We start from the raw sequence: 21,607 nt of genomic DNA, 5'->3' as shown, positions 1-21,607 counted from the left end.
AGGGGTTCAGTCTCAGGTCTGGGGTGTGGTTCTTAGTTCTGGGTCTGTCTGGGAGTTTCAGCTTTTCTCTGGACAGAACCACACGACCCCTGCCCCCTGGTCAGTGGGCATTCTGGCCCCTCTTTAATCCCAGGTCAGAGGCTCAGCGGACACCACTGACTTTCAGAGGCTCCCCACACTGGGTCCCAAAGTGGTTTTGTATATACCTCGGGGCCTCTATTTCATGTCAGACCTTCCCAAACTTCCCTCAAAATTTAGTAAAAATCCTCCCAGCCTGTAGTACTTGAATAGACCAAGAGGAGTTTCATGTTATTTATGCAGCTCAGCATAGGAAAGACCCTGTGGCCCAGCAAACATGACGACACAGAGCTCCACTTGGGTGGCAGTGACGGTGTATGATGGCTTTTTTACGGTGACGAATTGTGTAGTTTGAAAACCACAGTCACTTCTGATGAAGTTCTGAGCCTCTGGGAGGTGGGTCTCCACTCCAAGCTGGGCTATGCTGGCTGCATGGGCCTCCTGCCCCCAACACGGGGGCCCCTCGGCTGACCTGCCCCTGTTGAGACCCTGGTACCTACCTGTGTTTTTCTTCCTCTGCAGGTGGCGGTGCTAACTGTCACTGAGCGGGCAGTGCTCCCGACCCCAGTGGCACCCGGGGACCCTGTCCCACTCTGGGGCTCCCCAGCTGCCCGGGGTAGCCCGGGAGATGGAAGCCTCCAAGGTGAGTGGGTCAGTAGGGGCAGTGTGTTGGGAATGAATCAGGGGAGTGAGACTCCAGTCCCCACCCTGCTGCTGACTCCCAGCTTGACCCCTTTCTGGGCCTGAGGGGATGGGGCGCAGCACCCCAGTAGCTCCTGTCATACACACTGGAGCTGGAGGCAGGGACCCTGGATGACACTGACCCCTGTCTACCCCCTGCCCCAGGGCTACCAGGAGCCAGAGAGAACGTGAGGGCCCCGCTGCTCCCTCGAGAGGGTAGGTGCTGACTGGGGGACGAGGGCCAGTGTGAGGGCAAGAGCAAAGTTGGAGCTGCCAAGCTGATGAACTTTCTCCCCCAGATCGAGTTGGTGGCCAGGGGCTTCCTGGGCCCACTGGCCCCAAGGGAGACACTGGCAGCCGGGGCCCAACGGGGATGAGAGGCCCACCAGGTGAGTGCCCACAGCACTGCCCCTACCCCCAGCTTCCTAGGTCAGCCCTGTCAGGTGAACCCTTACTTGGCCAGAGGTAGCCTGGGCCCCTTCCACCCACATGTCTCTCAGCTCATCACCCCTCCACTCACACCTGGGCTCCCCAAAACCCTCTTTTGCATTCTCTGGACCCATGCTTCCTGGGCACCTACCACAGCAGGCTCTGAGCTGGGTACTTGGTGGGGTCAGACCTGTCCATACCCTTCTGATGCTTCCAGACCAGCTGGGAGGAGAGGCAGGCAGAGGAGAAATAGCAGTGTCCCCCACCATGTGACCAAGGTTGTTCTGGGGGAAGTTGTAGGTATGGAAACCCCAAGGAAGGAAGCCTAGACCCAGCCTGGATGGGGTGGGGCATGGGAAGGGCTTCCTGGGGAGTGACATCATAGCTGAGGCCTAAAGGATGACTTGGAGGGGACACCAGACAGAGCAAAGGGAGGACTGATGGAGGGAACAACTCATTCAAAAGTCTGGAAGGGAGAGAAGAGAACATTCTGGAAATCAACATTTCCTAAGAACCTGCTGTATACCAAGTGTCCATTGTCCTAAAGCCCCTGAAGAGGGCTGTGTTCATCCCCTTAATACATGGCCAGGGAGGTCAGGGCCAGGACCGGCCTGGGCTTGTGGCCTCCGCAGCCATCGTGTACCCACTCCCCCAGGCTGCCTTGTTCCACCCCCTTGCAGCCACCCTGGACCTCCCTGCCTCTCATACACCCAACAACTCCCTGGTTCCATTGTAGGTCCTCAGGGCCCCCCAGGAAGCCCTGGCCAGGCTGGAGCTGTGGGCACTCCTGGAGAGAGGGGACCTCCAGGTCCACCAGGGCCTCCTGGCCCCCCTGGGCCCCCTGGCCCCCCAGCCCCTGTTGGACCACCCCATGCCTGGAACCCCCAATATGGTAAGTCCCTTGGGGTCATGACAGATAATGGTGGGAGTGGGGGCAGGGCTGGCATAATGATCATCCCATTGTCACTGCCATCTACCAGGTACCTTCTGTATACTAGGCTTGCCCTTGGTCAGCTATTGTGTCACCCAGTCCTCCAATAGTGCCATTGTCCTCTTCTGTTCTCCAATGAGGAAGACTGAGGGCCAGAGAGGAGCGATTACATAGCCAGAACATGAGAGACCAGCTTCAAACCCAGGCGTCCTCCGGAGCCTGTGCTTAGAATTACCAGCATCCGGCCCTCCTGCCAAGCCTTGGAGCTGGCGGTGATCCAGCCCTCAGAGCGCTGGAGAGCCCCAGGCCTGATGGCAGGAAATGAGTTCTGTGCTCCCTGACCCTGTGCTCAGAGAGCCTCCTCCACCCATCTGGACCCAGACATGTATCCTTGACCTCCTCCCCAGGCTGACCTATGTGTGTGCCGCCAGTGGTCAGAAGCTAGGAGTACCAGGTTCAATCATACCTGTGCCATATCTTTGGTGTATGACTGGGCGCCATTCATTCCATCTCACCACTCCTCCCTCTCCAAGCCTCAGTTTTCTCATCTGTACAATGGGGAGAGTGACTGCACAGTTCTCCCAGAGCTCCATGACCCCCATGCACAGAAGCCCGGCACAAAGTAGATGGTCAATAAATGGTAGCTGTTATTATTATTCCCATTTGACGTGTGGCAGTATAGGCTCAGCAAGGTGGAGGGTCTTGCTGAATGTCACTAGCCAGAGTGCGGTAAGGTTAGAACCCAGGCCTCCCTGCTTCCTGGTCCCATATGACCAGCACTCTCCACACTCCCCACCCTTGGAGCAGGTGTCCAATGGCCCCGCCCACACTATAGTTTGTCCCACAGGGTACTCAAAGCTGGCTTGGCAGAGGTATGGCAGGTAAAGACTGACTGCCCTATCCCAGCCCAGTCCTGCTCACTCACCATCTTTCCTCCCCCAGGGGACCCATTACTGTCCAACACCTTCACTGAGACCAGCAGCCACTGGCCCCAGGGACCAGTCGGACTCCCAGGCCCCCCAGGGCCAATGGGTAAGTTGAGTCCAGGCCCAATGTAAGGGGTGGGGTCAGATGATGGCAGAGTGGCTAGGGCTGTGGCCATCAGGAGGGAGTGGATAGTAGACTTACTAGTATTGTACTCTTGTTTGAGTCCTGAGGATGTCGTGTCTTACTCCAGGTCCCCCTGGACTTCCTGGTCCCATGGGCATTCCTGGGAGTCCTGGACACATGGTGAGTAATTCTCCAAGTGGTCCCACTCATCTGTCCATCCATCCACCCACCCACTATCAGTCCACATATTCATCCATTCACCCATCTACCATTCATTCATTTGTTCATTCATTCAAGCATTTATTGAGCACTTAATATGCAAACTACTTTCAGTAAATCTTTTTATTTAGTCATTCAGTCCATGTAAGGAAGAGCAGCACATACAGCCAAGAATGATAGAGGTTCTTTTTTTTTTTTAAAGGGCTGCCACCAGCACATGGCAACTTGCAGATCAGGGGTAGGGACTCTCTGACTCCAGGGCCATAACTCTAAACCCTGAGATGTATAAACTGCCAGCTGTATGCCAGGCACTGGGAGTGTGGTAAAGAACCCAGAGGTCCAGGCCAAACTGGGACTCCCTCCTCGACCGCTGTGCCCCCCAAGTCCTTGCCCACCCCACCCTGCCTCAGTACAAAGCTGAGGCCCTGTCTTGTTGCTCAGGGACCCCCAGGCCCCACTGGACCCAAAGGAATCTCCGGCCACCCAGGAGAGAAGGGAGAGAGAGTGAGTACTGAGGCAGCCCCTGGTGGAGGATTCTGGGGAATCCTGGGATCCCTGGGTCACACCCACTCCAATAGCTGACTCTATACCTCTCCTCCCTCCCACACAGGGACTGCGTGGAGAACCTGGCCCCCAAGGCTCCATGGGGCAGCAGGTGAGTGATGCTGCCCACCCTGCAGCACCCCCTCCAGGATCCCACAGGCTCAGACCCCTGCTCTGGCTCTACACACTGAGACCAGAGCTCCTGACCCCCTTCCTCTCCAGGGCATGATCCATCCCTCTCTTTCCTTATCTCTGGGTCCTGTCAGCCTCTTAGTATCAGGCCATATACCTCTCCGTCACTCGGGCTCTGTGTCCCTGTAGCTGTTTCTCTATCTCTTTCTTTCCTCTGTGTCTCTGACACTCTATATTTCTTTCACTCTCCATCTTTCCAACTATGATTGTTGATTTGTCTGTTTCTCCCTTTAGTTTGGTCAACTTTTGCTTTGTGTGTTTTGAAGTTTTGTTATTAGGTGCATACATGTTCAGAATTTTAATGTCTATGAAATGAATATTTTTCTCTCTGGGAATACTCCTTGTTCTACATTCTACTTTTTTTAATTAAAAAAAAATTTTTTTTACTGTTTATTTTTGAAGAAGAGAGAGAGACAGAGTGTGAACAGGGGAGGAGCAGAGAGAAAGGGGGACACAGAATCCAGGTTCTAAGCTGTCAGTACAGAGCCCGATGCGGGGCTCAAACTCATAAACCATGAGATCATGATCTGAGCCAAAGTCAGACATTTAACTGACAGCCACCCAGTCACCCCAATTCTACCTTTTTTTAAATAAAGTTTTTTTATTGACTTTTTTTGTAGAGAAAGAGCGCATGTACACATTGGGGGGAGAGGTAGAGGGAGGGAGAGAGAAAGAGAGAAAAAAAAAAGTCTTAAGCAGGCTCCTGGCTCAGTGCAGAGCCCAACAGAGGGCTTAATCTCATAACCCTGAGATCATGACCTGAGCCAAAATCAAGTTGGATGCTTAACTGACTGAGCCACCTAGGTGCCCCAATAAAGTTTCTTATTTATTTAAGTAATTTCTGCACTCAAAGTAGGGCTCAGACTCACAACCCCAAGATCAGGAGCCTCATACTCCTCAGACTGAGCCAACAAGGGTATCCTCTGCATTCTACTTTGATACTAAAACACACCAGCTTTCTTACACTTAGTGTTTGAATGGTATATCTTTTTCAATACTTTTGCTTTCAACTTTTTCTATTTAAAGTATACCTCTGGTAAACAGCATATAGTTAGGTCTCTCTTTTTTCTTAACTGCCTTGACTGTGGAGTTCATTTACATTTATTAATACGGTACCATTTACGTCAACCAGCTTGCTATTTGTGTTCTATTTACTCCATCTCTTCTTTATTTTTTCCCCCTTTATTCTGCTTTCTTTTGGATTGAGTACTGTTTACTCCATTTTATCTCTACCAATGACTTTGTGTTATTTTTTCACAGTTGTTCTAAGGATAACAAATACATCCTTGACTTATCACAATTAACTTGAATTAATATTATACCACTCCACTCCACGTCTGAATAGGAATGTTACAACTGTATAATTTGCCTCCTTCTGACCTTGTGCTATGACTACCATATATTTCACTTCTGCATTTGTTATAAACCCCACAATACATTGTTGTTATTGCTTTAAACAGTTGACTTTGAAAGAAGTTAAGAAAACAAAGAAAAATTGTCTTTTACATCTATTGATATATTTATCATTTCTAATGATTTCCTGTAGCTCCAGATTCCATCTGGTATCATTTGTCTTCAGCCTAAAGAAAGAATGCCCTTTAGCTCTGCTTGTATGAGTCTGCTGGCAACAAATCCTCACCGCTTCTGTCCAAAACTGTCTTTATTTTACCTTAATTTTTGAAAGATATTTTAAATTGGATATAAAATGATAGCTTGGCAGTTTTCCTTCCTTTTAGCACTTTAAAGATGTTGTTCCATGGTCTTCTGGCTGAGAAAATTAGCATTTCTCATGAGAAATTGGCTGTGGTTCTTGTTGTTTTCCTTGTACATATCTTTTTGCTCTGGCTTTTAAGATTTTCTCTTTAGGGGTGCCTGGGTGGCTTAGTCGGTTGAGCATCCGACTTCAGCTCAGGTCATGATCTCACGGTTCGTGAGTTCAAGCCCAGCGCCGGGCTCTGTGCTAACAGCTCGGAGCCTGGAGCCTGCTTTGGAGTCTGTGTCTCCCTGTCTGTCTCTGCCCCTCCCCCACTCGTGGTTTGTCCCTCTCTGTCTCTCAAAAATGAATAAACGCTAAAAAAAATTTTTAATAAAAATTTTTTAAAAATTAAATAAGATTTTCTCTTTACCCTTGGTTTTCAACAGGTTGATAATGATGTGGTTGGGATGATTTTATGTTTATCCTGCTTTGGGTTTGCTAAGATTCCTAGATCTGTAAGGATTTTTATTTTTGTTAGTTTTTTTTGTTGTTGTTTAATTAATGAAATTATTTCTTAGAGCATTTGGGGGGGGGGGTTCACAGTAAAATTGAGCAGAAAGTACAGAGAATTCTTATATACTCCCTGTCCTCACATATACACAGCCTCCCCCCACTATCAACATCTCGAATACAGTGGGACATTTGGTACAGTCGAACCCACACTGACACATTATTATCATCCTCAGTCCACAATTTACATTAAGGCTCCCTCATGGTGTTGTACATCCTACAGTATCGATGGATGTATACTGTTATGTATCTACCATTGTAGTATCATATAGAATAGTTCACTGACCTAAAAATCCTTGGTGCTCTGCCCATTCGTCCCTTTTTCCTCACTAATATGCACTTAAGTTTCCTCCATATATTGCTTCTCGGCCTTTTGGCTAAGATCAAGTGTAGTTTCCTCCATATCTTTTCATGGTTTGATAACTCATTTCTTTTTAGCTGTAAATAATTTTCCATTGTATATACCACAGTTTATTTATCCATTCACCTACTGAAAGACACCTTTCCGAGTTTGGGCAATTATGAATAAGCATCCACATGCGGGTTTTTGTGTGGACGTAAGTTTCCAGTTCATTTGGGTAAATGACATTGAGTGCAATCACTGGATCATATAGTATGTTTGGTTTTGTAAGAAACTTTTTTGTAAGGGGCATCTGGGTGGCTCAATTGGTTAAACGTCCAACATCGGTCAGGTCATGATCTCATGGATCGTGAGTTCAAGCCCTGTGTCAGGCTCTTTGCTGCCAGTGCGGAGCCCACTTCGTATCCTCTGTCCCCCTCTCTCTCTGCCCCTCCCCTACTGATTCTCTTTCTCTTTCTCTCTCTCTCTCAAAATAAATAAACTTTAAAAAAAAGCTTCTTAAATAAGAAACACACCTTTTGTGTGTGTGTATGTGTGGTGAGAACACTGAAGATCTCTCTTAACAAATTTCAGTTATACAATGTAGTATTATTAACTCTAGTCACCATACTAAATATTAGATCCAAAGAACTCGGCCATGCTATAACTGAAAATTGATATTCTTTTATCAACCTTCCCCATTTCCCATCCCCTGCCCCAGGCCCTGGGATCCACCATTCTACTCTGTTTCTCTGAGTTCAACTTTTTTTTTCTTAAAATCCACATATCCTTCTTATCATTAAGATTCCATCTTTTTTAAGGATGAATAATGTTCCATTATATATATACACACACACATATACATACATACCACATTGTGCTTATCCATTCATCCATATCTTGGCTTTTGTGAATGATGCTGCAGTGAATATGAGAATGCAGATGTTTCTTCAAGGTAGTGATTTTTGTTTTCTTTGGATAAATACCCGGAAGTGGGACTGCTGGATTGTATGGCAATTCTATTCTTAATTTCTTGAGGAACCTCCATTCTGTTTTCCATAATGGCTGTATTAATTTACATTCCCACCAACAATGCACAAGGGTTCCCTTTTTTTTTTCACATCCACACCATTTTTTTATCTTTCTCTCTCTCTCTCTCTCTCTCTTTGATAATAGACATCCTAACAGGTGTGAGGTAATATCTAAAATTGTGGTTATGATTTGCATGTCCCTAATAATTAGTAATCTTGAACATCTTCTTACATACCTATTCGCCATTCGTATATCTTCTTTGGGAAGATGTCTGTTCAGGTCCTTGCCTGTTTTTAATTGAGTTATTTGTTGGGTTGGGTTTTTTCCACTTGATTTGTATAAATTCCTTATATATTTTGGATATCAACTCTTGTTGGATAGGTGGTTTGCAAATATTTTCCCCCGTTCCATAGATTGCCTTTTTTTTCCTTCCCTTTTTTTTTTTTTTTTTTTGAAAGTGAGCAAGCAAGTGGGAGAGAGAGGGAGAGGGCGCCCAATGATGCATGGCTCCATCCCATGACCCTGCATCATGACCTGAGCCAAAATCAAGAGTCCAACGCTCAATTCACTGAGCCACCCAGGCACCTCTGTGCAAAAAATTGTTAAATTAGTTTTCTTATTGTTGAGCTTTAAGAGTTCTTTGTGTATTTTGGATAATAGTCCTTTATCAGGTGTGTCTTTTGCAAATATTTTCTCCCAGTGTGTGACTTCTCTTATTCTCTTGACATTATCTTTTGCAGAGCAGAAGTTTTTAATTTCAATGAATTCCAACTTATCAGTGATTTCTTTCATGGATTGTGCTTTTGGTATTGTTTCAAAAAGTCATCATGAAATCCAAAGTCATCTAAGTTTTCTCCTACATTATCTTCTAGAAATTCTATGGTTTTGCTTTTTGCACTTCGATCTGTGATCCATTTTGAGTTAATTTCTGTGAAGGGTATGAGGTCTGTGTCTAGATTAATTTTTTTTTAATTTTGTAAAGTTTTTTAAAATTTATTTTGAGAGAGAGAGAGCATGCATGCATGGGAGGGGCAGAGAGAGAGGGAGGGAGAAAGAATCCCAAGCAGGCTCCACACTATTAGTGTGGAGCCTGATGCGGGACTTGAACTCACAAACCATGAGAGTTCAACCATGACCTGAGCTGAAATCACGAGTCAAACACTTAACTGACTGAGCCACCCAGGCATCCCTAGATTATTACTTTTTTTTTGCCTGTAAGTGTCCAGTTGTTCCAGCATCATTTTTGAAAAAGATTATCTTTGCTCCACTGCATTGTCTTCATTTCTTTGTTGAAGATCAGTTAACTATATTTATATATCTGGGCTCTCTGTTCTATTCCATTTATCTGTCTATTCTTTAGCTAATTGCACAATGTCTTGATTACTGTAGCTTTATAGTAAGTCTTGAAGTAGGGTAGTGTTAGTCCTCGGACTTTGTTCTTCTCCTTCAATATTGAGTTGGCTATTCTGACTCTTTTTCTTCTCCATATAAACTTTAGAGTTAGCTGATCAATATCCACAAAATAACTTGCTAGAATTTTTATTGGAATTCCATTAAATCTATAGATCGAGTTGGGATGAATGACATCTCGAAAATATGGAGTCTACCCATCCATACATATTTATTTAGTTCTTTGCTATCTTTCATCAGAGTTTGGTGATTCTCTTCATATAGATCTTGTATATATTTTGTTAGATTTATACCTAAGTATTTCATTTTGGGGAGTGCTAATGTAAATGATAATGTGTTTTTAATTTCAGGGGCACCTGAGTGGCTCAGTTGGTTAAGCGTCCGACTTTGGCTCAGGTCATGATCTCACAGTTCGTGGGTTCAAGCCCCACGTCCGGCTCTGTGCTGATGGCTCAGAGCCTAGAGCCTGCTTAGATTCTCTGTCTCCCTCTCTCTCTGCCCCTCCCCTGTTCGCCCTCTGTCTCTCTCTCTCTCAAAAATAAATAAACATTTAAAAAAATGTTTAATTAAAAAAAATAGATCTAGGCCTACTCAGATTGTGTATTTCTTCTTCTTTTGGCAGATTAGGTTTTTCAAGGAATTGGTCTAGTTCATCTAAATTACCAAATTTGTTGGCATAAAGTTGTTGATAATATTTTATCCTTTTAATGTCCAGGGGATCTGTAGTGATGTCCCCCCTTTCATTTCTGGTGTTAGTCATTTGTGTCTTTCTTTTTTCTCTTTTAATTATCCTGGCTAGGGGATTGTCAGTTTTATTGATATTTTCAAAGAACCAGCATTTGACTTTGTTGGTTTTCTCTATTGATTTTCTGTTTTCAATTTCATTGATTTCTGCTCTAATTTTTATTATTTCTTTTATGTTGCTTACTTTGGATTTAATTTACTCTCCTTTTTTCTACTTTTCTGAAGTCAAAGTTTAGTTTATTGATTTTAGATTTTGTTTTTAAGCTTGTTTTTTTTTTTTTTTTTGAGAGAGAGAGAGAGGGAGTGAGGTCATGAGCAGGGGAGGAGCAGAGAGAGAGGGAGAGAGAGAATCCCAAGCAGTTTCCATGATGTTAGCATGGAGCCCAATGCAAGGCTTGATACCACAAACTGCAAGATCGTGACCTGAGCTGAAATCAAGAGTCAAAGGCTTAACCAACTGAGCCACCCTGGTGTCCCAGATCTTTCTTCTTTTCTAATATATGCATTCAGTGCAATACATTTCCACCTAGGCATTGCTTTCGATACATCCCATAAATTTTGGTAAGTTGCAATTTTATTTTTATGTAGTTCAAAATATTTTTAAATATCTCTGGAGATTTCTTATTTGACCCATGTGTTATTTAGAAATCTGTTGGTTAATTTCCAAGTATTTGGGGAGTTTCCAGTTATCTTTCTATTATTAATTTCTAGTTTAATTCCATTGTGACTTAATAACATGCATGGTATGATTTCTATTCTTTGAAATTTGTTGAGATATATTTTATGGCCCCAAATGTTCCATGTGAGCTTGAGAAGAATGTGTAATCTGTTGTTGGATGAAATGGTCTATAAATGTCAATTATATCCAGTTGATTGATGGTATTGTCGATTTCAACTATATTCTTTCTTTTTTTTTAATTTTTTTAATGTTTATTCATTTTTTTGAGAGATAGATAGAGATAGAGCATGAGTGGGGGAGGGACAGAGGGAGAGAGAGGCACAGAATCCAAAGCAGGCTTCAGGCTCTGAGCTGTGAGCACAGAGCCCAACACAAGGCTCGAACCCACGAACTGTGAGATCATGACACCATGACCTGACTTGAAACAGCACTCTGAAACTGACTGAGCCACCCAGGCGCCCATCAACTATGTTCTTTCTGATTTTCTGCCTGACTACATTTGTCTGTTTCTAGCCAAGGTTGTTAGAGTTTCCAACTCTAATAGTGGATTCATCTATTTCTCCTTGCAATTCTATCAGTTTTGGCCCCGTGTATTTAAAAAAAATTTTTTAATAATTTTTTTAATGTTTATTTATTTATTTTGAAGAGAGAGCACAAGTTGGGAGGGGCAGAGAGAGAGGGAGAGAGAATCCCAAGCAGACTCCATGCTGTCAGCACAGAGGTCAATTCGGGGCTCGATCTCACAAACCATGAGATCATAACCTAGGCTGAAATCAAGAGTTGGACACTTAACTGAGCTACCCAGGCACCCCTTTGCCTCGTATATTTTGATGCTCTCTTGTTAGGCACCTACACGTTAAGGATTGTTGTGCCTTCATTGATCGCTTTATCATCATTATGTATTGCCCCTCTTTATCCGTGAAAGTTTTCCTTGCTCTGAAGTCTGTTCTGTCTCAAATTAATATAGTTACTCTCATTTTCATTTGGTTAGTGCTAGAATGGTATATCTTTTTCTATCCCTTGGCTTTTTGTGTGTCTTTATATTTAAAGTGGGCTTCTTCTGGACAACTTACAGTTGGGTCTTGTTTTTTTATCCACTCTGACAATCCTGTCTTCTAACTGGGATATTTAAACCATTGGCATTTAAAGTGGTTATTAGGTTAATATTTACCGTATTTTTTACTGTCTTCTATTTGTTGCCCTTATTCTTTGTTCCTATTTTTGTCTTCTACAATTTTTCTGCATTTTGTGGTTTTAAGTCATCATTTCACATGATTCCATTTTCTCTCCTTTCTTGGTACATTGACTGCACTTCCTTTTTTTTTTTTTTTTTTTTTTTACTTCTTGTAGTTGTTTCCCCAGAGTCTGTAATATACATTTACAACTAATCCAACTCTACTTGCAAATAACACATTACTGCTTCATGGTTAGTGCAAATACCTTATAATAAAATATTCCAATTCTTCCCTCCTGTTCCTTGTATCATTGCTGTCATTCATTTCACTCATATATAATCATATGTAAATCTATCTATCTATACACACACACAGATATACATAGACTCACATGCATAAGCCTATATGATCAAATATATTGTTGGTATTACTATGTTGAACAAAGTGTTTTCTGTTAGGTCAGTTAAGAATAAGAGAGATAAAAGTTTCATTGGGTTTTTACCTTCATTTATTCCTTCTCTGATGCCCTTCCTTTCCTTATATAGATCCTGAGTTTCTGACTTGTCACTTCCTTCTCTTTGAAGAATCTTTTTTAACATTTCTTACAAGGCAGATCTACTGGCAAGAATTCCCTCAGTTTTTGTTTTTCTGAGAAAGTCTTTCTCCTTCACTTTTGAAGGATAATTTCACAGGGTACAGAATTCTAGGTTAGCGGTTTTATTCTTTTAACACTTAAAATATTTCACTATGCTCTCTTCTTGCTTGAATGGTTTCTGAGAAGTTGGATGGAATTCTTATCTTTGCTCCTCTAGATAAGGTGATGTTTTTCCTCTGGCTTCTTTCAAAATACTTTTTTTGGCAGGAGGTGGGGGGCACCTGGGTGGCTTAGTCAATTAAACATGTGACTCTTGATAATCAGCTTAGGTCATGATCTCATGGTTGTGAGATCGCGCCCCACATCAGGCTCTGCACTGAGCATGGGATCTGCCTGGGATTCCCTATCTTTCCCTTGCTCTCTCTGCTCCTCCCCTGCTCTTACTCTCTATCTCTCTCAAAATAAATAAATAAACATTTATTAGGTATAAAAATACACTTTCTTAAACTTAAAAAAAAAAATAATCTCTACAATCATTGTGGTGCTCAAACTCACAACCCCCAAGATCAAGAGTCGCATGCTGTACCAACTGAGCCAACCAAAGCGCCCCTTTCAAGATACTTTTTTATCTTTGATTTTCTGAAGTTTAAAGATGATATGCCCAGGGTGTAGTATTTTGGGGCGGGGTGGGGGGACGGACATTTATCCTGCTTCGTGTTCTCTGAACTTCCTGATCTGTGCCTTTGAGAAAATTCTCAGTCATTATTGCTTTAAATACTGCTTCTGTTCCTTTCTTTTTCTTTCCCTTCCCATCTTCTCATTACATGTATGTTATACTTTTTTTGTGATCATCCTATCATTCTTGGATATTCTATTCTTCTTTTTTTCAATCTCTTTTCTTATTGCTTTTCAGTTTGGGAAGCTTCTAATTGTCATAATTTCAAGTTTAGAGATTCTTTCCTCCACCATGTCCAGTCCACTACTGAGCCCATCAAAGGCATTCTTCATTTCTGTTACAAGTTTTCAATCTCTAGTATTTTCTTAAACATATATGCAAGTTTTTAACCTGAAAAATCTAAATATTAATATTAAGTCATATATTCATGTGCCCAACACCAAGCTCAAGAAATAGAACCTTATCAGTACCTTTGAAGCCCCCCATGTGCCCCTTTTGAGTCTTTCTCCTTGAAAGGTATCTTTATTTTTATATTTTTAATTATTATTTAAAAACTTTTTTTTAATTTTTGACATTTATTTTTGAGAGAGAGAGAGACACAGAACATGAGCAAAGGAAGGGCAGAGAGAGAGAGGGAGGCACAGAATTCAAAGCAGACTCCAGGATCTGAGCTGTCAGCACAGAGCCCAACACAGGGAAACCCATGAACCACGAGATCATGACCTGAGTCAAAGTCAGATACTCAACCGACTGAGCGTCCCAGGCACCCATGAAAGGTATCTTTAAAGGGAATGTGAAGGGTGCCTGGGTGGCTCAGTCAGTTAAGCATCCAAGTCTTGGTTTCAGTTCAAATCATGATCTCACAGTTCATGAGTTTGAGCCCTGTATCAGGCTCCGTGTTGACAGTGCAGAACCTGCTTGGGATTCCCTCCCCCTCTCTCTCTCTCTCTCTCTCTCTCTCTCTCCTCCCCTCCCACGTGCTCTCTCTCCCTCTCTCAAAATAAATAAATAAACCTAAAAAATAAATAAATAAAGGAAATGTGAAATCTTGGCCAAGAAACTGAAGGACTTTATGACTACAGGTAGTGTTTTGTTATTTTTCTTGCTGTAGGTAGAACTTTAGGGAGGGGACAGTCTGGGATGAAATTCTGTTGAATTTGTATTTCTGGAACATGGCTCCTGATACTAGAAAGAAAGGCCTTTGTTAGGCCTGAAATATTTCTTTTTTTCTTTTCTTTTCTTTTCTTTTTCTTTTAGAGAGAGAGTATGCATGAGCAGGGAAGAGGGGCAGAAGAAGAGAGGAAGACAATCTTTTTTTTTTTCTTGGAGAGAGACAAAGCATGTGCATGTGTGTGTGTGCAAGCCAGGGAGGGGCAAAGGGAGAGAGAAAGAGAGGGGGAGGGGTGGGGTGGGGAGAGGATCTTAAGCAGTCTCCAAATTCAGTGCGGAGCCTGACACAGGGCTCGATCCCACAACTCTGGGATCATGACCTGAGCCGAAATCAAGAGTCAAACACTCAAATGACTGAGCCACACAGGTGCCCTGTGGATTTAAGTATTTCTTAAGAGGCCTGGGAAAAAGTGATTACCCTTAGCTAACAGACTTTATGAAGAGGACCTTCGACTGAAATCTAGCATTTCTTTTTGATTTTTAGAATTTTCATCTCTCTGCTCACATTATCCGTGTTGTCAATTTTTTACATTAAAATTAATGGAAATTTAATTTAGAATATTAATCATAGTGTTTTATTTGCTAATTCCTGGTCTGATAATTCCAACATCCATGCTATATCTGACTCTAGTTCTAATATTTACCCACTCTTTTAAAACTGTGTTTTTTGCCTTTTAGTATGCCTTGTAATTTTTGGTTAGAAGGTAAACATGAGGTACTGGGTGAAAGGCCTCTTTACTCCAGTAAAGAGTAATGTGGTGGTAATGTACTCCAGTAAAGAGTAATGTGAGGAAGCATTCTGTAGTCTCATGGTTAGGTCTCAGTCTTTGGGTAAGCCCATCTCCCTACATTGTTAACTTCACCAGTGCCTCTTAATTTTGTTTTGTTTGTTTTCTTTCCCCTCAGGTGGGACAAGGTGGCTAGAGCTGGGATATTTCTCTTCCCCCATGTGGAAGGCTAAAGCTAGCTATAGTTGGGCATTTCCCTCCCCCTCCAGATCGGTAGGCTCTGATAAGACCCCAGCAGGTTAAACTCTGATAAAATAGTTTCTCCTGAGGGCAGGCCTTGCTGAGAGCAGAATGCTCTGGTGTGTTTCAAGATGGTACCTTTCCCCCTTCCTGCTGCTGAAAGCAAGAGGAGATTTTTCTACAGAATTCACTATAAGGACCTGACAGAGCTCTTGAGTAAAACTAGCAAAGATGTGACTATTCTCCAAAATCTGGGTCCCCCTGGAATGGTTAACTCTCAGAGTTGTCCACACTGAGCCTTTGGCAATTTGTTAATACATTTGGGTTTTCCTACCCTGGTGCTGGTTCCCAAGGAGGCTTATGTTCAGTAAATTATAATCCACCTCTCTTCTTCTTCTTCTCTCTCTCTCTCTCTCTCTCTCTCTCTCTCTCTCTGCAATTTGGGGGGCAGTGCTTTGTCCTGTGACCTCACATCTTTGATGGTTCTAAGAAGAGTTGTTGATTTTTCATTTTGTTCAGTGTTTTATTTGTTATTAGGAAAAAATGGTGACTTCTGAATTCCTCATGTGCCATACCAGACACAAAAAATCTGTTTTGTTTCATTGTTTTTTTTTTTAAGTCAAATTTAGGGAAAAATTGGTTAATATTTCTCCACATTTTTTCTGTTCCTGTACTCTCTTCTCTCCTTTTGTGATCCTAATTATATTTAATACTCTCTCATGAGTCATTGAGTCTCTGTTAACTTTTCTAAAAATCTTTTTTCTCTTTGTGCTTCAGTTTGAGTTATTGTCTTGACCTGTCTTCAGGTTAACTAATTCTTTCTTCTGTTATGGCCAATCTTCCGTTAATCTCAGCTACTGAGTTTTTTCTTTCAGGTATTATCCTTTTCATCTCCAGGATTTCCATCTGATGCTTTTTCACAGTATTCACAGATCTCCTGAAATTCCCCATCTCACCACCATTATATCAGTTCCACTACATTCTTTAACATGTTTATCGCAGATACTTTAAGTTTGTATTTAAATTCCAGTTAATTAGCATCCAGCGTAATATTAGTTTCAGGTGTACAATATAGTGATTCAACACTTACAAACAACACCTGGTGCTCATCCAGACAAGTGCCCTCCTAATCCCCATCACCTATTTCACCCATCCCCTCACTCCCCTCTGGCAGCCATCAGTCTCTTCCCTATAATTGAGTCTGTTTCTTGCTTTGCCCCCTCCACCTCTCTCTCTCTTTTTTTCCCTTTTGCTCATTTGTTTTGTTTCCTAAATTCTACATATGAGTGAAATTATAAGACATTTGTCTTTCTCTGACTTAGCATTATAGTCCCTAGCTCCATTCATGTCATTGCAAATGGCAAGATTTCATTCTTTTTTATGGCTGAATAATATTCCATTGTATGCATACACCACATCTTCTTTATCCATTCATCAATCAGTGGACACTCGGGCTATTTCCATAATTTGGCTATTGTAGATAATGCTGCTGTAAATATCAGAGTATATATATCCCTTTGAATTAGCATTTTTGTATTCTTTGGGTAAATACTCAGTAGTGCAATTGCTAGATCATAGGGTAGTTCTATTTTTAAATTTCTGGGGAACCTCCATACTGTTTTCCACAGTGGCTGCCCCAGTTTGCATTCCCACCAATAGTGTGAGGAGGTTCCCCTTTCTCTGCATCCTCACCAACACCTGTTGTTTCTTGTGTTGCTGATTTTAGCCATTCTGATAGGCATGAGGTGGATATCATTGTAGTTTTTATTTGGATTTCCCTGATGATAAATATCACAGATATTTTATTTTTTATTTATTTTTTTGAGAAGATGCCTGTTTTCTTTTAATGTTTATTTATTTTTGAGAGAGAAAGAGCACAAGCAGGGGTGGGACAGGAAGAGAGACCCAGAATGTGACACAGGCTTCAGGCTCTGAACTGTCAGCACAGAGCCCAATGGGGGGGGGCTCAAACCCACAAACCACAAAATTATGACCAGAGCTGAAGTCAGATGCTCAACTGACTAAGCCACCCAGGTACCCCCATTTTTAAAATTTTTTTTAATGTTCATTTATTTATTTTGAGAGAGAGAGTGCAAGTGGTGGGAGGGGCAGAGAGAGAGGAGAGAGAGAAAGAGAGAGAGAGAGGGAGAGAGAAAGAGAAAATCCCAAGCAAGTTCCATGCTTGTCAGCACAGAGCCTGATGTGGGGCTCCATCCCGAACCATGAGATCATGACCTGAGCCAAGATCAAGAGTCAGACGCTTACCCGACTGAGCCACCCAGGTGTCCCTGGATTTCCCTGATGACAAATATCACAGATATTTAAAAAAATTTTAATGCTTTTATTTATTTTTGAGAGAGAGAGACTGAGCACAAGCAAGGGAGGAGCAGAGAAAGAGGCAGACACAGAATCTGAAGCAGGCTCCGGGCTCTAAGCTGTCAGCACAGAGCCCGGCGCGGGGCTCAAACTCGTGAACCACGAGATCATGACCTGAGCTGAGCCACCCAGGTGCCCCAATATCACAGATATTTTAAACTTTGTGTCTACTAAACCCAAAATCTGGGTTGGCTATGGATCTGTTTCTACTGACTTATTTTTCTCTTGATATTGGGCCACATTTTCCTGTTTCTTCACATATCTAGTAATTATTATTGCATACTGGACAATATAGATAACAGAGTAAAGAGAATCTGGGATCTATTATTTTCCTCTGAAGAGTGGTGATATTTGGTCCAGCGTGTGGGTTGGACTCAGCTTGTGACTTTAGGATGGGTAGTTCATGGACCATCTGAGCATTAGAGGGGGGTATTTATATAGATTTCACTCCCCTACTGTAGCTCCCTGCTTTCCAGTATTTCCTTTCAATTTCACTCTCCTGTGGCCATCTCAACTCCAGCCTGTGATTCTTTGGCCCAGTAAGATGATAAAGCTTTCTGCTTGAGCTATTTGCCAGGCTGAGGGGGCTGCAGTGTGCCCTCAGAAGAAACGCCACAAGTATTTATTTTTTACCCAGTGTAGTTCCCTTCTTTCAAAAGTCAAATAGCCTCCAGTTTCTGGCTGCTCTTTCCCACGTTCTATTGTCTTCAAGTCACTGTTTTTTGGGGTTTTTTTGCATTTAATCTAGTGTTAGTCCCATACAAGCCACTCTCTGTCTCTCTCAGCCTTCTAGCTTCTTCCGGTCTCTCCTTCCCTCTTTCCCTCTCTTTCCCCCTCTCCTCCCCTCCTTCCTTTTCCCACTCTCCCTCCCTCCTTCCCTCTCTCATTGCTTCTACCTCTATCTCTCCTTGCAGGGAGAACCTGGCCCCAAAGGAGACCCTGGTGAGAAGAGCCACTGGGTAAGCTCCAGCCGAGCACTGACCTCCCACTGCCCTTCCTGCCCTGGGCTCTCAGGAGATCATTAGCAGTGGGGACACCTCATCCAAATCCCCACTGTAACCTGGTCTCCTAGGAAGGAGGCTTGACAGATCTCAGCTCTAGCCCCCTCCCAATCCTGTCCTTCCCAACCGGACAGGGCCAGCCTTATCAGCAGACCCCATGCTCTCTGTCTCTGTCTTTGTCCCTGTCTCCGCCTTCCCTCTGTGGCCTTTCCAAGCCAGGGTGACCCTGCCTGTTCCGCCTGGGTGGTTTGGGCTGACCCAGTCCAGACTGCATCCTCTGCCTCATAGTCCCTTCCCAGCAAGGGCTTTGGCTTCTGCTCCTTTGTCTGCAGAAGAAAGGGAGGTGTGAAGACAATATCCACACAAAAGAATGGGACAGGGGCCTTGAGAAATCTGTGAAGCATAGGAAGGGAGGCATAGGAATGGTGAAGGCCCTATGGTTAAAGGGACAGGGGACCTAGATACCACCGTATACATAGGAAATCCATGGAGCACAGGAAGGGAGGCCTAGAAGCCATTATGTATACATGGTACATGGTAAATGAGGTCAGGGACCTAGACTTCACTATTCTCAAAAGACCTGTAATTAACACGAGGTCCTAGACACCATCACATACATAGGAGACTCAGGGGGAGTGCAAGGACAGGACTATCATGCATGGGAGAAACACGGAAAATGAGATGGGGTGATCTAAAAATCACTCTGCACAAAGGAAGCCCAGGAAGATTGAGAAGGAAGGCCTAGAAACTGTCACATACACAGGAGACATAGCATGTATGAGAAAGGAGACTTGGAAACCACAGGTGGGGTCCTAGAGACCTTTACAATCATTGGTGATGGTTGCAGTGAATGAATTCCCAGGCCTAGAAATTGACCCACCCAAGATACATGGGGAGAGGACCAAAAGCCCACAATGCAAGAACCTGGAAACCATTGCGACATAGACATTTGGAAAATGGACAGGGTGGAGGCAGACACCCCTACAGGAGAGAAAACTGGGAAGCTCTTTAGGAGACTGGTATCGTGCCTCCCTTTCCCCCAACCCCGTCTGGATGCAGTCTGGCTGGGGTGCCCTGCTTTCCAGCAGGCACTAGTTAACGAAGACATGGGATGCACCCAGCGCCTGCCTTGCCCTCTCTGCTCCTGATTGTGGGGTCAGTGATGGATACAGCCGTGGGAGCCCCTCACCCCGCACGAGCCCTTCCCCATGTCTTCCCATGACTTCTGGGGCCCTGCTACCTCTCCGGCAAACCTCCCCCAGCCCCTTGCTTGTCACTCCACTCCCCATACCCCCCTTCATCCCCCAGTGGCTCTAGAGTCTCTTAAGCATACTACCAATAGGTGCATGAGCCAGGCCGGGGGTCAGGTAGACCCATATAAGCCCAGCCCTCTGCCTCCCCTGGGCCTGTCACTGGCCACCTCCACTCTAGGAACATGTTTTCTACTCAGCCCAGGAGAGGTAGGAGAGGTGAAGTGAAGCTGAATTAGGTTATGCAGCTTTATCCATACATGGAGATTCTGGGAGGAGAATGGATGCCTGAACTATCCCAAACCAGGCCTTGAACTCAGGACCACCTGTAGGAGGGGCTGCCCAAAAGGTAGCAGGGCCCCTGCCCATCCTCCTTCCTCCCTGACTCCCACCTGTACTTCTGCCCCTGCTTGCTGCCTGCCTGAGGGGGACCTGCTGGGCTGGGGTCAGCATGAGGCTTTGGGGACTTGAGGACCAGCTCTGTGGGGGGTAGGTGGGGATGAGGCCCAGTGTGGGGAAGGGCCCTGAGGGGCCACTCACTCTCCACCTACCACCCCCAGGTAGACCTGAGCCAACAGTCCGATTGCGGCTCGGCAGTGACACCCAGTGGTCATGAGCATAAAGTGCAGGCACTGCCCCAGAGTAGGCTGAGCCATTCCATCTAGCCAAAGCTCATACCCCTTATTCAGACAAGAAAAACTGAGGCCTAACTCCACAGAGCAAATTGTTGGCAGAGCTGGAAATGAAACCCAGGATTTTCAGCTTCCAGGACCTGGGAAACCAGCCCTTCCTTGGTGGGTGCCAGGCCCCAGGCTGGGTTCTGTGGACATAGATGTGATTTGGGAAGTGGTGGGGGGGGGAGGGATACAGACCAGTAACCAGCAGCAACAGGATAGAGGGAGCTCAGCTGTGATGGGGGAGGATTTAGCCTTCTGAAGGAGGAGATGGGAGCTGAGGCCCGAAAGGTGCATTAATCAAGCAAAGGGTATTCAGGTAGAGGAGTGGGAACATCATGAACAAAGGCCTTGGGGCTGGAGTGAGCCTGGGGTAGCCAAGGAGCTGCAAATACTTTGCATGGTACAGTGTGACAGTCAAGGGGTGAGACGGAGGTCAAATAGCCTTGCAGGACTTAGGCCATGTTGAGGAATTTGAACTTCGTTCTGTGGACAGTGGGGAGTCACTGAAGTATTGAACAGCAGGAAAGAGACACAGTCAGATTTCTGTTTGCAAACCGTTCCTCTGACTGCCCTGCAGAGAATGGATGGGAGAAGCAGAAAGAGAGACGGCAGGCAGGAGTCTGTTGTGGCCATCCTGGCAAGAGACCCTGGGAGCTGGAACTGGAAGGAGGGCAGTGAGGATGGATGGATGGATGTCAGTGGACTAACAGAGACTTGGTGCTGGTTTGGCTGTGAAGGGGAGCAAAAAGTTAAGGCAGCTTTCACAGAAAAGAACAAGAAGAAGAAGCCCCCCCCCCGCCGGGGTTCTGCCCATGGAAAATGGGAGGTATCTGTCGTAAAGCTGAGTACGGGGTGTCCGGCAGACACTGGACGCTCAGTCTGGGTTTGGAGGCGACTGGGGTGTTATCAGTACAAACAACAGGCCTCTCATCTTGGAAGGGATCCAAATAGCAGGAATGTTGCTTTAGTGTTTTCCTCCAATTTTCATTTAGAAGATTTTCAAATGTTCAGGAAAATCCAGAATGAATATCCTGCCTTCCACTAGCCAGACCAACTATTAGTATTTTGCCACGTTTGCTCTTTCTTTACTTATATTTACAGACTTTAAAAAATCTATTTGAAAGT

At 44.2% G+C, this 21,607-nt stretch overlaps 1 protein-coding gene and 1 pseudogene across 9 annotated transcripts in view; both read left to right on the top strand.

The window, feature by feature from the left end:
* EMID1 (EMI domain containing 1) overlaps nucleotides 1-21,607 on the top strand; it is a 47,972-nt gene that overhangs the window by 19,323 nt on the left and 7,042 nt on the right. For 5 of the 9 annotated variants that reach the window (XR_003417457.2, XM_027050765.2, XM_027050764.2 and 2 more), the window contains exons 6-14: nucleotides 601-721; nucleotides 925-975; nucleotides 1,059-1,148; nucleotides 1,925-2,080; nucleotides 3,062-3,151; nucleotides 3,297-3,349; nucleotides 3,830-3,892; nucleotides 3,999-4,043; nucleotides 18,469-18,513. Coding sequence is in view for 8 of the 9 variants with exons in the window: in XM_027050765.2 (XP_026906566.1) it covers nucleotides 601-721; nucleotides 925-975; nucleotides 1,059-1,148; nucleotides 1,925-2,080; nucleotides 3,062-3,151; nucleotides 3,297-3,349; nucleotides 3,830-3,892; nucleotides 3,999-4,043; nucleotides 18,469-18,513 (714 nt within the window). In the remaining variant the exon portion in view is untranslated. Of the gene's footprint in view, nucleotides 1-600; nucleotides 722-924; nucleotides 976-1,058; nucleotides 1,149-1,924; nucleotides 2,081-3,061; nucleotides 3,152-3,296; nucleotides 3,350-3,829; nucleotides 3,893-3,998; nucleotides 4,044-5,669; nucleotides 6,203-18,468; nucleotides 18,514-21,607 lie in introns of those variants that run through there. The other 4 variants (XM_053206110.1, XM_027050767.2, XM_027050768.2 and 1 more) reach the window with 2 other exon arrangements.
* Nucleotides 6,747-6,914, top strand: LOC113596676 (uncharacterized; annotated as a pseudogene).

The sequence above is a fragment of the Acinonyx jubatus genome, chromosome D3 (genome assembly GCF_027475565.1).
Source record: "Acinonyx jubatus isolate Ajub_Pintada_27869175 chromosome D3, VMU_Ajub_asm_v1.0, whole genome shotgun sequence".
NCBI classification, from domain to species: Eukaryota; Metazoa; Chordata; class Mammalia; order Carnivora; family Felidae; genus Acinonyx; species Acinonyx jubatus.
Note: the sequence above shows the minus strand (reverse complement) of the source record. Positions and strands in the feature narration are given on the sequence as shown.